At 36.8% G+C, this 13,183-nt stretch overlaps 1 protein-coding gene across 4 annotated transcripts in view; it reads right to left on the reverse strand.

The window, feature by feature from the left end:
- Positions 1–13,183, reverse strand: part of grik1a (glutamate receptor, ionotropic, kainate 1a) — a 49,496-nt gene that overhangs the window by 19,436 nt on the left and 16,877 nt on the right. For 3 of the 4 annotated variants that reach the window (XM_083569062.1, XM_083569060.1, XM_083569061.1), the window contains exons 2-7: positions 9,736–9,903; positions 9,222–9,479; positions 2,360–2,541; positions 2,124–2,177; positions 1,432–1,605; positions 391–534 (exon numbers count right to left, since the gene is read on the reverse strand). In XM_083569062.1, the coding sequence (XP_083425188.1) occupies positions 391–534; positions 1,432–1,605; positions 2,124–2,177; positions 2,360–2,541; positions 9,222–9,479; positions 9,736–9,903 (980 nt within the window). The remainder of the gene's footprint in view (positions 1–390; positions 535–1,431; positions 1,606–2,123; positions 2,178–2,359; positions 2,542–9,221; positions 9,480–9,735; positions 9,904–13,183) is intronic. The other variant, XM_083569063.1, reaches the window with a different exon arrangement.

Consider the following 13,183-nt stretch of genomic DNA (forward strand, 5'->3'; position numbering starts at 1 on the left):
ACAAAGGAAACTGATGACTTTCACCTTGTTGCTAGTTTTTGCAGAAAGAGCTTTTAGCTTACTGTTTCTCTAATTGATTTATTTTCTAACATCAACATGCACCGAACAACAAAACTAAATTCGTCTATAAATTTAGCAGTAATCCTTAATGATGGTATATAGTATATTTTGTAAAACACAATTCTACACAGGTAATTATTATTAAATAAGAGAAAAATCAATCAGCTAACAAGTGTGGATATTTTTTTTAATTGTTTATTTTTTATTTTATTAGGTTGTGATTTTCAGTTTTACACACAGTCTCAGATCCAAACTAGATATGACTGTGTCACTTTCAATTTGTGTTTTTCCTAACCCAGCCAGCAGCAAGTGTTTGTTATAAGCCCTCACCTCCTTAAACAGGTTCATGAAGCGAGGTCCATACCGCCACGGTTTGTGCCTGTGGCACTGCAGAGAACTCACAGTCATCTGACTGGCACGCTGTGATGCCACAGAAACCATGAACACAGCGTCATACATGAGAGCGGCTGATGTCTGAAGAGAAAAGTAAAATGATGAAATTATGATCTATCCAGCCTAAAATATTTAATGACACCTCAGTATGACTATCACAGAAGTTGATCAGCAATACAGGGCAGACATGAATCTAAGTGCTCCCATCAATATATAAAGGATGATCAACAGTTACTAAAAGCAATATCAGTAGCAAAGCTTAGAGCACAGTTTAAATGCTGACAGGATGCTGTTCAGTGTAGTTTGGTCATTTATCTGTTCAAGGACATATGATTTAACTCAAAAATTGTTTATGAGGTACAGTAGGTGTTAGTCAGCCCCCAGGACAAGAGCTGTGTCCCTGTTAATGTGTCAAAATATGAGAGAGGAGCCTAGGGCTTGGGCACAGAGGGTGATCAAAAGGAGGGTTACCTGAGGCCAAAATGGGGGAACTCAAGGTTAAAAGAAATCTAGCCATAAAACCCAAAGATTTTCTATAAGGTTTATTGTAGTAAAAAGCAAGTTTTATGTGTATATTTATTTTTTATTTGTATTTGTTAAAATATACATAAATGATTGTGTAATTTAGCACCCAGTCACAGTTTAAGGTTCAATAGATGTGATTTCTATATCTGTGAAAATGTTATAATGAAGCCATCATCAAACTGTAAAAATGTACCTGGAATATAAAGGTAATAGATCTCCATCTGTTTTAAACAATCTCAACCAGCATGACTAATTCTACCTAGTGAGCAGTGCGGTCATTTCTGTAAGTTGTTCTATTCAGAGTACATATAATAAATAAGATATACGAGATATAATATGGTTTTAATTTAATAAACAAATTCTACAAAAGATCTGTTACAACTACGGTTACACTGACACAGAAAAAACGGTGCTGTAATGGGTAACTGACAAGTGGAATAGATCGATCCTTACAGTCATCATGCCACTCATCAGGCCACTTTCAGGTCGGTATGGGGCGAACTGCCATTCCGCGCTCCATTTTTTAACAACGGATGCAACATTTGGATTGTCCAGGTTTAGCAAGCGGAAAGCCGTCATGTTCACGCCACTGTATCGGTATGGCTCCAGGTCAAGTGCAAAGAGATCCTTAAAAGTAGGCAAGAAGGTTTTTTAGACTGATAGAAGCTGGTGTCTCCTCTGTGCAAAACTGTAAGAGAGATAGCAGACAGGGGAAACAGCAAAGTACTTATAGTTTCCAGAAAATCTAGACATTTTGGACAAAAGCCCTTCATCAGCTGTGTAAGCAAAGTGCTTCTGAGGCCGTAGGAGGTTAAGACTAGTTGATCATTTGATTGCAGGGATAATGAAGGACTTTCATCATCAATGCCCTGCTTCCCTGAAAAGACTGTATAAGACTACCATTTAACTAGCTCACCATTTATACTGGATTGCTCAATACTTTAATGGTATGAAGAGAATTTCTGAGAAGCCTTTTGGAGAGTTTTCAGAGAAGCATCAACTTATTTCTATATACATATTAACTTATGTGATATATGTTGAATATATAAAACATGCAGTCTGAGCAGTAGGCCCACATCATATTTGCATGGCCATTTACATTTAAAATGCTGTTACCAAAATAGTCAACAATTTTAAATACATACCAAAGTAGTGAAGAAAAAATGGTAGTACTCTGTCATCATTCCCATCGACATTAGCTATATATACAGAAAAATAACAAGAACACTCTATAACTTTAAAATATAATATAAAAAATTCCATGTTTTAAAAGGAATTAAGAAAAATGGAACAACTTGAATACCCTGGATTATGGACATTCTACAATAGAAAGACCTTCAAATGTTAAAGAGTTAATTTTTTTTTCTTTTTCATTTGGTACCTGTTTAAGCAGCTCAGAGGCCATTTGGTAGGAGCAGTCAAAAATGACATAGAACTCCTGTTCCTTCTTCATCTCCTTGAGAAGTGGGCGAGCGTCAGTGCTCCCCGTGGGCAGCTGGCGAATACGCACCTTCATACCATTCCTGGAGGGTGCCTTGATCACCTCCTGCATGCGCATTAGGCCTGAGAAAAGTGAACAAACAAGGGAACTCAAATGAAGGACAAGAAATTTAGGATTAAATTTGCTGGAGTATTTTTTATTTTATGGACTTTTTTGAATTTCCCTAGTGTGAGAATAGTGCTGCTTTGAATCAATAAAACTGGGACCCAAATCATCTCCTGCCTTGTCTATTTTTTTTAAGCACACTTTAATTTTTAAGCACACTTTAATGTAGCATAAAAAAAGTTTGGAAACGTAAGTTTGATTCCCTGTAATTTAACAGTAGGTTTTGGAAAATACATGAAGAGGGTAAGCAAAGTACACAATCCACAATTGAAACAATTGCTTTACCTGTTTAAAAATAATTGATGGCGGTGTAAGACTGAGATTAACAGGTTTCATTCAAAGCAATCTTCAATTAGGCACATCTTGTACTTTAGTATTAATTTGAATAAAAAAATTACACAAAAAAAACATCAAATCTATAGATTAAATAAAGAAAAGACTTGACTGAAAATTATTTATTTATTTATTTATTTATTTATTTATTTATTTATTTATTTATTTATTTATTTATTTATTTATTCTTTCACCCAAAATAATACACACAAAATCAATCCGGTTTGTTAAGGAAAAATGTAATGATTACCTAATGTTTATTTTATACGAACAATACGACCTAAAAGTGATAAATTAGGGGATTAGCTGAAATTTTATATTTTATGTTACCATATTATGTAGATATGAATCATTATGGAAATTCTTGTGTTATCGCATTTTGTATTCAAAGGAAAGAAAATTGCCCAATAACTACGCCAATTATGCAGTTGATGGAGAGCACAAACCCACATAGCAACATGTTGCTATTAACATTACACTGCAGCATGGTTCCAAAATATTTAGGATTTGTTAAATGACTTTTACAGCACTGTGCTCTGTTAATGTATTCATGTAAATTACTATCCAATTTTCACACTTTCTCTATCCTTTACCAGTCAAAAAATTCTAAACCATAGGCTCATTCATTAGATACACTTTGGCTTAAAAAAAAATCTACCTAATATATATATATATATATATATATATATATATATATATATATATATATATATATATATATATATATACACACACACACACACACACACACACACACACACACACACACACACACACACACACACACACACACACACAGTGGGGGTGGGGGGGGGGTGTATTTAGTCAGCCACCAATTGTGCAAGTTCTCCCACTTAAAAAGAATTTTCATCATAGGTACACTTCAACTATGAGAGACAAAATGAGAAGAAAAAAAATCCTGAAAATCACATTGTCTGATTTTTAAAGAATTTATTTGCAAATTATGGTGGAAGATAAGTATTTGGTCACCTACAAAAAAGCAAGATTTTTGGCTCTCACAGACCTGTAACTTCTTCTTTAAGAGGCTCCTCTGTCCTAAACTTGTTACCTGTATAATGCACCTGTTTGAACTCGTTATTAGTATAAAAGACACCTGTCCTGAAACAGTCAGACTCCAAACTCCACTATTGTTAAGACCAAAAAGCTGTCAAAGGACACCAGAAACAAAATTGTAGACCTGCACCAGGCTGGAAAGACTGAATCTGCAATAGGTAAGCAGCTTGGTGTGGAGAAATCAACTGTGGGAGCAATTATTAGAAAATGGAAGACATACAAGACCACTGATAATCTCCCTCGATCTGGGGCTCTCACAAGATCTCAACCCAAAATAATCACAAAAATCCCAGAACCACACAGGGGGCATGTAAACCTTTAGTGTTTAAGCCACAATGTTTACTGAATTGCATTATTAGATTGAGACCGTACAATCATGCATTAAAATTAAATGGTTAATAAAAACAGTAAAATATATTCTTTAAAATGTCCTGTCTGGCAGGCCTTAAGGTCCTTTTAATGACTTAGACACTTCAGAGATGTTCAGGAACTTTTACACCCAGGTTTGGGAACAGCACCAAGAAGGACAGGTGAGCTATCCAGAGGATGGTGCGATCAGCTGAGTGTACCATCCTCACTGAGCTCCCTGACTTGCAATCCATCTTCAGCAAGCAGTGATGGACCAAGGCCAGGAAGATAATGAAGGATCTCAGCCATCCAAACCATGGATTGTTCTTACTGATGAGTTCAGGGAAACATTTCCAGGACCTTAAGGCCAATACGAAGAGAATGAGAAGCTTCTTCCCTCAAGCAATTCCAGCCCACAACCAGGGGACCACCAAGGAGACTATAGAGCCTGGATTCACATTTACAATTCCTATTACCTTATCATCTTTTTTTGCGTGCACACACACACCCACACACCCACACACCCACACATTTCAAATTGCACATCCTGAACAGCTGCACTTCATTAGCTATTTGATTTGACATTTTATCTGCTTCTACAATTCTGCTACATGTTTGTATATACTATATTTTATTTTATTTGTATATCTGCAACCATATTCTATTTTGTCAATTCTTCTGCATTCTATTTTTATTATTTAAATTTTCTAAGATTTTAGTTTTCATTTCATTGTATGTAATGGAGCATTAGTAACAAGCATTTCACTATGTTGTACTGTGTATGAGTATGGATAAATAAATAAAATTATATATATATATGATGCCTGCATTGTATATAAAACATGATTCTGGTTTTATATCAACTTTTGCTTATTTATACTGTTTACTGTGTTTGATGTGTGCTTTAATAGCCCACTGGCCTATCTAGTAACCATTGTTTGGAAGATCTTTTGATCTTCATTTTTATTCACTTGATATGCATTATTTAAACCTATCTGCCCATCACTCCAATTTCCTATTAATTAATGACTAGCAACTTACAGTTTTTTTTTATCAAAATCTTAATAGCAGGGGCCAAATGCTTGGAAAACAACAAACAAAAACCATCATTGCATTCTGCCACCTGCATTCTGTATGACTGCCGCTTGATTTCACCTCTAAAAAAACTTTATTAAAACACGTCTATCCATTGCCCACGCACATTTTCTTGACAGCAGTCAGCTTTTGCGTCTGCCTTTGCCTTCTTATTTTATAATTATATAAATGGATTTATTTGACAACAAGCATTTTTGTACGATAACTAAAAAGGCTCTGCCTGAAACATCCTCAGAGTAAGAATATTCCCCACCTGCCACTATTGTTTGCTACTTCAAAAATTTTTTACATGTTACCACCCCCTCGTTTTTTTCTTACTGCTGTTCATGAATCCTACATCCCAGTCAAAGAACATTTGGTTTAGTCTTGAATCAAGTAGCAAAAGCAGCCTGTTCTGAGTTTTTCTTCCCTTTCTACTGTTTTAAGTTCATTCCTCATACCAGAATTAATTCATTATTGGCACAGTTTAAAATTTTATTATTTTTTTATGCTATGATACATGACCTTTGACCTGGTCAAGATCTTCTAGAAACAACCATAATTGAGCTCATTAAATAATGATTGAGAAGCAGGAGACCAGGCCACATCAGTCATTAATTTGTGGAAATCCATTAGCCCTCATCTCATGCAGATTGGGTTACTCACTTCATCAGAATCATGTGGCTTAAAAATGCATATTGATACAGTATTTCACAAAAGTGAGTACACCCCTCACATTTCAGCAACCATTTTAGTATATCTTCTGAAGAGACAGGACTATGAAAATGAAACTTAGATATATTTATAGTATTCAATGTGCAGTTTATATAACAGTAGAGATTTACTGTCCTCTCAAAATAACTCAACATACATCCATTATTGTCAAAATAGCGGACAACAAATGTGAGTACACCCTAAGTGTAGATGTCAAAACTGTGTCCAAAGTGTCAATATTGCCTTAATCCTCCTGGGATTTCACCAGAGCTGCACAGGTTGTTGCTGGGATCCTCTTCCACTCCTCAATAATATCACAAAGCTGCTGGATGTTAGACATACTGCGCTTCTCCACCAACCCCTTGAGGATGCCCCACAGGTGCTCAATAGGGTTCAGGTCTGGAGACATACTTTGCCACTCCATCACCTTCACCTTCAGCTTCCTCAGCAAGGCTGTTGTCATCTTGGTGGTGTATTTAGGGTTGTTATGTTAGAAAACTGCTGTTTAGCCCAGTTTCTGAAGGGAGGGCATCATGTTCTGCTTCTGAATGTCACAGTACATGTTTGAATCCCTCAATTAACAACAGCTCCCCAGTAGCAGCAGCACTCATGCAGCCCCAGAACATGATACAACCACCACCATGCTTGACTGTAGGCAAGACACAATTTTTTTTTGGTACTCCTTATCAGGGCATTGCCACACATGGTGCCACCATCTGAGCCAAGATAATTGCATGGTTCCAACTTTGTAACAACAGTGTAGAGAAGACCCACATGCGGGTGTGATGGACAGCCTGCCAAATCTGCACAATCATTTATTACTCTCATGTCACGCTTTTTTCAAAAGGTCAGCTTTTTGGTGCTCATGCTCAACAAAATAACATCCAGACACTAACATGAGTAACCTTGTTATAGGCCAACCAAACCTCACACAGATGAATAAATACAATAGTGCTCCTAAAAATGCAATTAGTTCATCGCAAGAGTGTTGTATATTTCGTCGTCTTGATGAGGTGTAGTTGTCGGCTGGAAGGACTCTCCTTAGACACCGTATTTCGTGTAAATAATGATTTTTATTCAGCACAGAAATATAGCATCTTTACAGGCCTTCCGGTCAAGCCTGGAGTCAGCACGCTCTGATTCAAAGTCTGACTCCAGATCCATGTTTACACACACATTAAATGCTTGCCCGTTTCCTGGGTCCACCTCTTAATGTAAATGAGATGCATATGAGCTTACTATGCAATAATGTTGAACGTAAAAAGAAACCTGTCTTTGTCCAGACTGATGTGTTCCAGATGTACCAGGGCTTACATTCCCAGATCATAAAACATAAAGCGCATCCCTTTTTCCTGTACCTCGAAGTATATGGTGAACGGGGAGGTCGCCTCCCAAGAAGATATACATCCTGGACCACATTCCATATTTGTTTTAAGAACATTATCTCAACACTGGTGAGAGCGCGTATCTCTCACCAGTCTTAAGATAACATTAAGTCTACCCCCTACACTTTTGTTTACAGAGAACCATCTGTCCAGGCGGTTCAGTAATTAACTTTGGCCTCTCCAGGAATGTCACCATTGCAGAATAATACGAGTTTAGGCCTTTTGATATTACACATTTAAGATACTATACATTTAAGACACTACAAGAGCTCCACAGTTTCAGTCACCAATCAATGAACAATAATTTTAATTGAAAACTATTTCTGGTGAACTGGATCATGTTGTCTTGCACTGTCTTGCACTGTCTGTCTTGCACTGTTTGCACCAGTTTGCACACGATGCACTTTATGAGGATACATACTAGTCCTTAGCTCCGTGTTTTGTTATGTAGCTTTGTGTTGTTTTATGTAGCACCAGGGTTCCTGGAGGATTGTTGTTTTATTTCCCAGTGTACTGCGTTGGCTATACATGGTTGAAATGACAATGAAAGCTTCTTTACTTGACTCCAATTTTTTTTATAACAAGTTTTTTTTACATCTCAAGATCTTACCAGTTCTCCTGTCTGAGCTTCTATGGAGTAAGTTGCCCATTAGAGGTAGTAGCTAAACAACCTGAATCCCTGTCTCACCAGGCAATTCCTCCTCCTCACCCATGATGAACCCTGCTCACCCAATTCACCTCTAAAAAATATCTAATAGCTATTAAATCCGAATTTTTCTGAACTTCTTAATACCAATGTAATACCCTTAATCAGGATCTTACTAGTTTTACTCCCAAAAAGTTCATGATCAGCTACTGCGTATACATTTAATGCATATGCTAAAGCATTAATTCGAAGAAAAAAAATCCACTCAGTGGTCCAGCTGTTACAAGAAGCTTAGCACAGCAAAGCAATCTAGTAGTATAAGTCTCACGTCAACATTGGACCAAAGCTGAATGTTGCACCAGCTGCTGGTTTAAATGCAATGATTAGAATGATTGTTATTCTGGTCATGCTTTTTCAAACACAAATGTAGCTTTTAATGCTCTGAGAAAACCCTGTCATGTTTGCCATGTTCGCTATCATTAAATAACAAGTGAAAACTGTTGTGAAGTGAGTCATTGAACAAAACAGTTAGCTGCTTTTATAACTGATCATTTTTTTAAATGCAAATTTATTTTTTTAATGACATATGCATCAGCAAACACAAAATGAAAGCATGACCAGAGTTTTGTTTAATAGCAGGAAGATTGCAAATAAAAGTTTAAAGCCAAAATTAGCACCCATTCTTTAAATTTATATTTAAAAAAATAAACATGGTGATGCACTTGTTATTATACTATGTGTATTTCATGTTGCTGTCAAGTATGCATTACCTTTTTGACATTTGGCAGATGCCCTTATCCAGAGCAACACCCGATTTTTTATTTATACAACCGAGCAATTGAGCGTAAAGGTTCTTGCCCAAAGGCCCAGTGTGGACAGCTTGGTGGTGCTGAAATTGACCTGATTAGAAGGCTACAGTCTTAACCAATGAGCTACTGTAACACTTTTCATTTGCATTGAACCAATATGCATATTTATATTGAAAATTAAACCATGAAACGTGAAAAAGTGATAAATACAAGAATACAATCACAAACATTTTTAAACTGTCTTAGTAACTCACCTGTGCTATCTTCATAGACCACAGTTATAGTCTTCCACTTATAGTAGGCCACAACATCCAAAATGGCCCTGCTGATAGAGCTGTGCTCTGGATAAAGATTGATAAAGAAGGAGTCCTTGTTGTCCACAGAAGGATGTTTCCAGTGGGTCTGAATGTGTGGGACTTCGAGAGCATTACAGATGGACTGAACAGCACTGACTGAGGAACTGTGAGCAGGGCCAAAAACTGCAGCAACACCTAGAGCTAACTGGTCACACACTGACAAAGGAATGCAAATGAGTAACAAAAATGAATATGGAGTTAAAATAGAAAAAAAAAAGAGAGAGAACCAAGGACCATAACCACAATAAACACAGAGAATGAGTACACATAAAAGTAAGAGATGAAACAGCATACAATCAAAATAGAGAACAAAGGACAAAGAGAGGAGAAAAGACAGAAACAAATGAACTGTTAAATAGTTACCCTTTGTCCACGGCATTATATTTCTATACAGTATAATCTGAATTCTGACCTCTTCGAGAGGCTTCGAAACTGTCAAAAAAGTTCACTCTCTGGATGTCGTAGGTCAGTGTGGTGTTTGACATTAGTGATCTGTTGCGGTTGATACTGGTAACAGCAAATTTGAAGGCTAACTCATCCACGCTCACTGGCTCATTTTCCCGAGTTTCAAATATACCCCCTGCAAATGATGATAAATAAAGACAAAAAATAGAGAGAGAAAAAACAAATTTGTAATTGTGAATTATTTTTTTTTTGCCATTTTGAAATTGGATACAATAAAACATTATAAAACTATAAAGCAAAAATGTAACTATAAATATAAATGCAATGCTGTATGAAAATCATTGTGGATAACATTCAAATTAATAAGAATTTAAATAGACAGAAACGGTGTAAAACTAACACACTCAAACGTTAGCCAGTGTCATGCCCTCTTGCTTGCTGTGTACACAGCAGGTTCCAGATTTCCTCCCTTCTTTGCTCGTATAATAAGATTCAGTCTTCCGCAAGGGCTTTTCATGCTATTTTAGAGAGGGGATTTGTACCCATTCAACCAAAAAAGCATTAGCCAGGTCAGGCATTGACGCTTGGAGTGTTCAGGCTAGCTCTATGCAGGTCACTTAAAATCTTTCACTCTGACCTTAGCAAAGAATGTCTTCATGGACCTTGCTTTATGCACATTCGGTCAGTGCTGTTTTTTGCCACATTGCACTCCTGTCAGCATTGACAGACTACAACATATCACATGAACCTGCCACATGTCCTCTTTAATAAGTTTAATTTGTCAGTGGAGACTTGTTTGTGGCCTTACCTTACAGTATAATCTAGGACATCAATACAACAACACAAATATTCATTAATTAACACCATCACTCTCACCCTGAAGTTTTGAGGTTGTTTTTTGTGTGGTTGTTAAGTATGAAACACTAGGTAGCACTTGAATGCCAGTCATCACTATAAATAATTATGTCCAAATAAGCAGCAATGTAACAGTGTGTAGGTGGAGTCCATGAGTCATTAAAATATGGTCTGGTCTTCAAATAACCCTAAACACAATTAATCCATACAGAGTGGAAAAGGCCATATTTTCCTCAAGAGTCAATAGATATGTCTGCAGTAGGTCTATGCTATCCAACATCTTTACAGTAGACTTGGAGCAAACTTTACTGTGCCTGAAACCATCTCACAGTGCTGAAATAAAAACCAAGGGGCAGTTTATTTTTATTGGCAGAATATATACATGCACTCAGGTTTTTATTGCTGTTCATGTGTGATGTAATATGTTGAATGCATGATAGCGGATGCAAGTGCAGGGTAACAGAGTTTATTGTAAAACAGCCAAACAAATACAAATCGATAAGCAAAATAAAAATGTAATCCAGGCTAAAGTTAAGCGATATTAAAACAACAGGAACTGGGCAGAACAAGAACAAGAAAGAAACCGAGAGTCATTAAAGAAAAGGCTTAGATATTGTAGCATGCTGAACAAGTGACTCCACAAACGCAAAATGTACACAAAGAGGTATATATACAGACATTGGTTAAACACAAAAATGGCAGTGAAAGAGACAAGCACAAGAAAACCAATGATGGGGCAGATATAGGGACATGACATGAAAGAACTAAAACACATGGCTATAAACACTAAAATGGGGAATTGTTTCAGCAATGCTAGCCATCTGAGTAGGCACTTCACGCTGCCATAAACAGAGCGAGGGGTAATCTCTGACATTAAGAGTTGGCTTTAAAAACAACTCAGAAGCTCATTGTGTGACATACTGGCAATGGTGTAACCAAAAATTACAATTGTTTTTATGATCTTTTCAGAAAATACCAGAGGTGGGAAGTAACAACCCAATCAACCTATTTCCTGTTGGGTATTTTTTTAATCAACCCCTGGTATATAATTTCCTTTCTCTTACACACCACAGATGTAGAATAATTTATGAAGATAACAATGAACAAGGCAGAAGGCAACAATAGTAAACATGACTGAGAACAAATCAAATTCCCGATCACCTAATCATCATAATCTTTTTTTGCTTGTGTTTTATATGGTGGTTGTTCAGCCTGGATACATTGATTATGTAACAAAATAAGAAATTCATGTTGTATAAATATATTAATTAAGGCTGTCAAAAGGTAAATGAATTTTACCGGAACTAATTTTATTTAATCTTCCCGTGGGCTCACCACCTGCAGGAGGGACCGTAAGGGACAGTGCTGTGAGGATTGGGCAGCAGTCGAAGGCGGGGGCCCTGCTTAGACTGCTGCCCCCGCGACCCGAATAACGGATAAGGGGGAGAAAATGAATGAATGAATAATTTTATTATTGCGCAATTAAGGCAGCTCATTTTTGTTTCACCGTTTTTACTAAAAATATGAATAAATAAATATTATAAATATAAAAGTGCCAAAATTAAACCCATGAAATTACGGAGTAAGAGCTTTGAGGATTTGGTCTGTAGTTAATGTCAACAGTCCGCTACATTTACTCAGGACTACAGTTGTCTTCTGATCATCACTGAACATCGTTTATCTGTAATAAATGGACATTCGGTGCAACCTAGATGAGGAAGGGTCTACTTGGTTCTGGTCTAAATTCTGGTCTACTTTTATTTAGCAGTAAACTCCTTATTTATTATAATATCAGTACACAAAAAGTACTGTACATTCACTAAACTAAATAGATTGATCTTATTTTCATAGAAACATCCTTTCCAAATTTCAGAGCCATGATTATTGGTGGCAGAATAATTTGAATACTTGAAATGTTAGCAGTTAAATAAATGTATTATATACTGTACCTAAAAACCTCGATTATGACCCTTCAGGGTCTCCCAAAAATGCTGATTTGGTCCAGGCCGAATTTGAGTTTGACACAATTGTAAAGCTAACACAAAGCAAATTTCCCCATGTACTCTGTTCTAATGGCTCGATGACATCCACAACAGTTCTTATAAAAGGGACCTTGATTACTGCTAGGGAGCATGGTGCTTTTAGGGTGCTGATATTTTTTGTAATAGGCTGTATAACGCTTGCCAACAACCCCAGTTTAACCATCAATTACTTTCAGTTGGTGGAGCTAAACTCCAAAGCACCTGCTAATCCTCAGTCTGTGCCTGGCAAAGAGCCCCTTAACCTTATAAATCAGCATGCAGCTTCAGGAGGGCTTTATACTGTCTTTTCTGAATGCTGGCAAGGGTTTGGATGAGGTCAAGGGTGAGGACTCTAGCATGGCATAAACTTCCGCAAACCTAAATTTCAACACCACTGAAGAGGAGGAAGGAGAAAGGTTCTAGAGAGCATGACACACTTCGCTGTATTATTATTTTTTCTTTCTTTTTCTGGGGTACATTCAGTGCTTCCTTCTATTAAGTGAAAAACACACACACACACACACACACACACACACACACACACACACACACACACACACACACATTATTCTGCGTTTT

This window comes from Silurus aristotelis (assembly GCF_946808225.1).
Source record: "Silurus aristotelis genome assembly, chromosome: 18".
NCBI classification, from domain to species: domain Eukaryota; kingdom Metazoa; phylum Chordata; class Actinopteri; order Siluriformes; family Siluridae; genus Silurus; species Silurus aristotelis.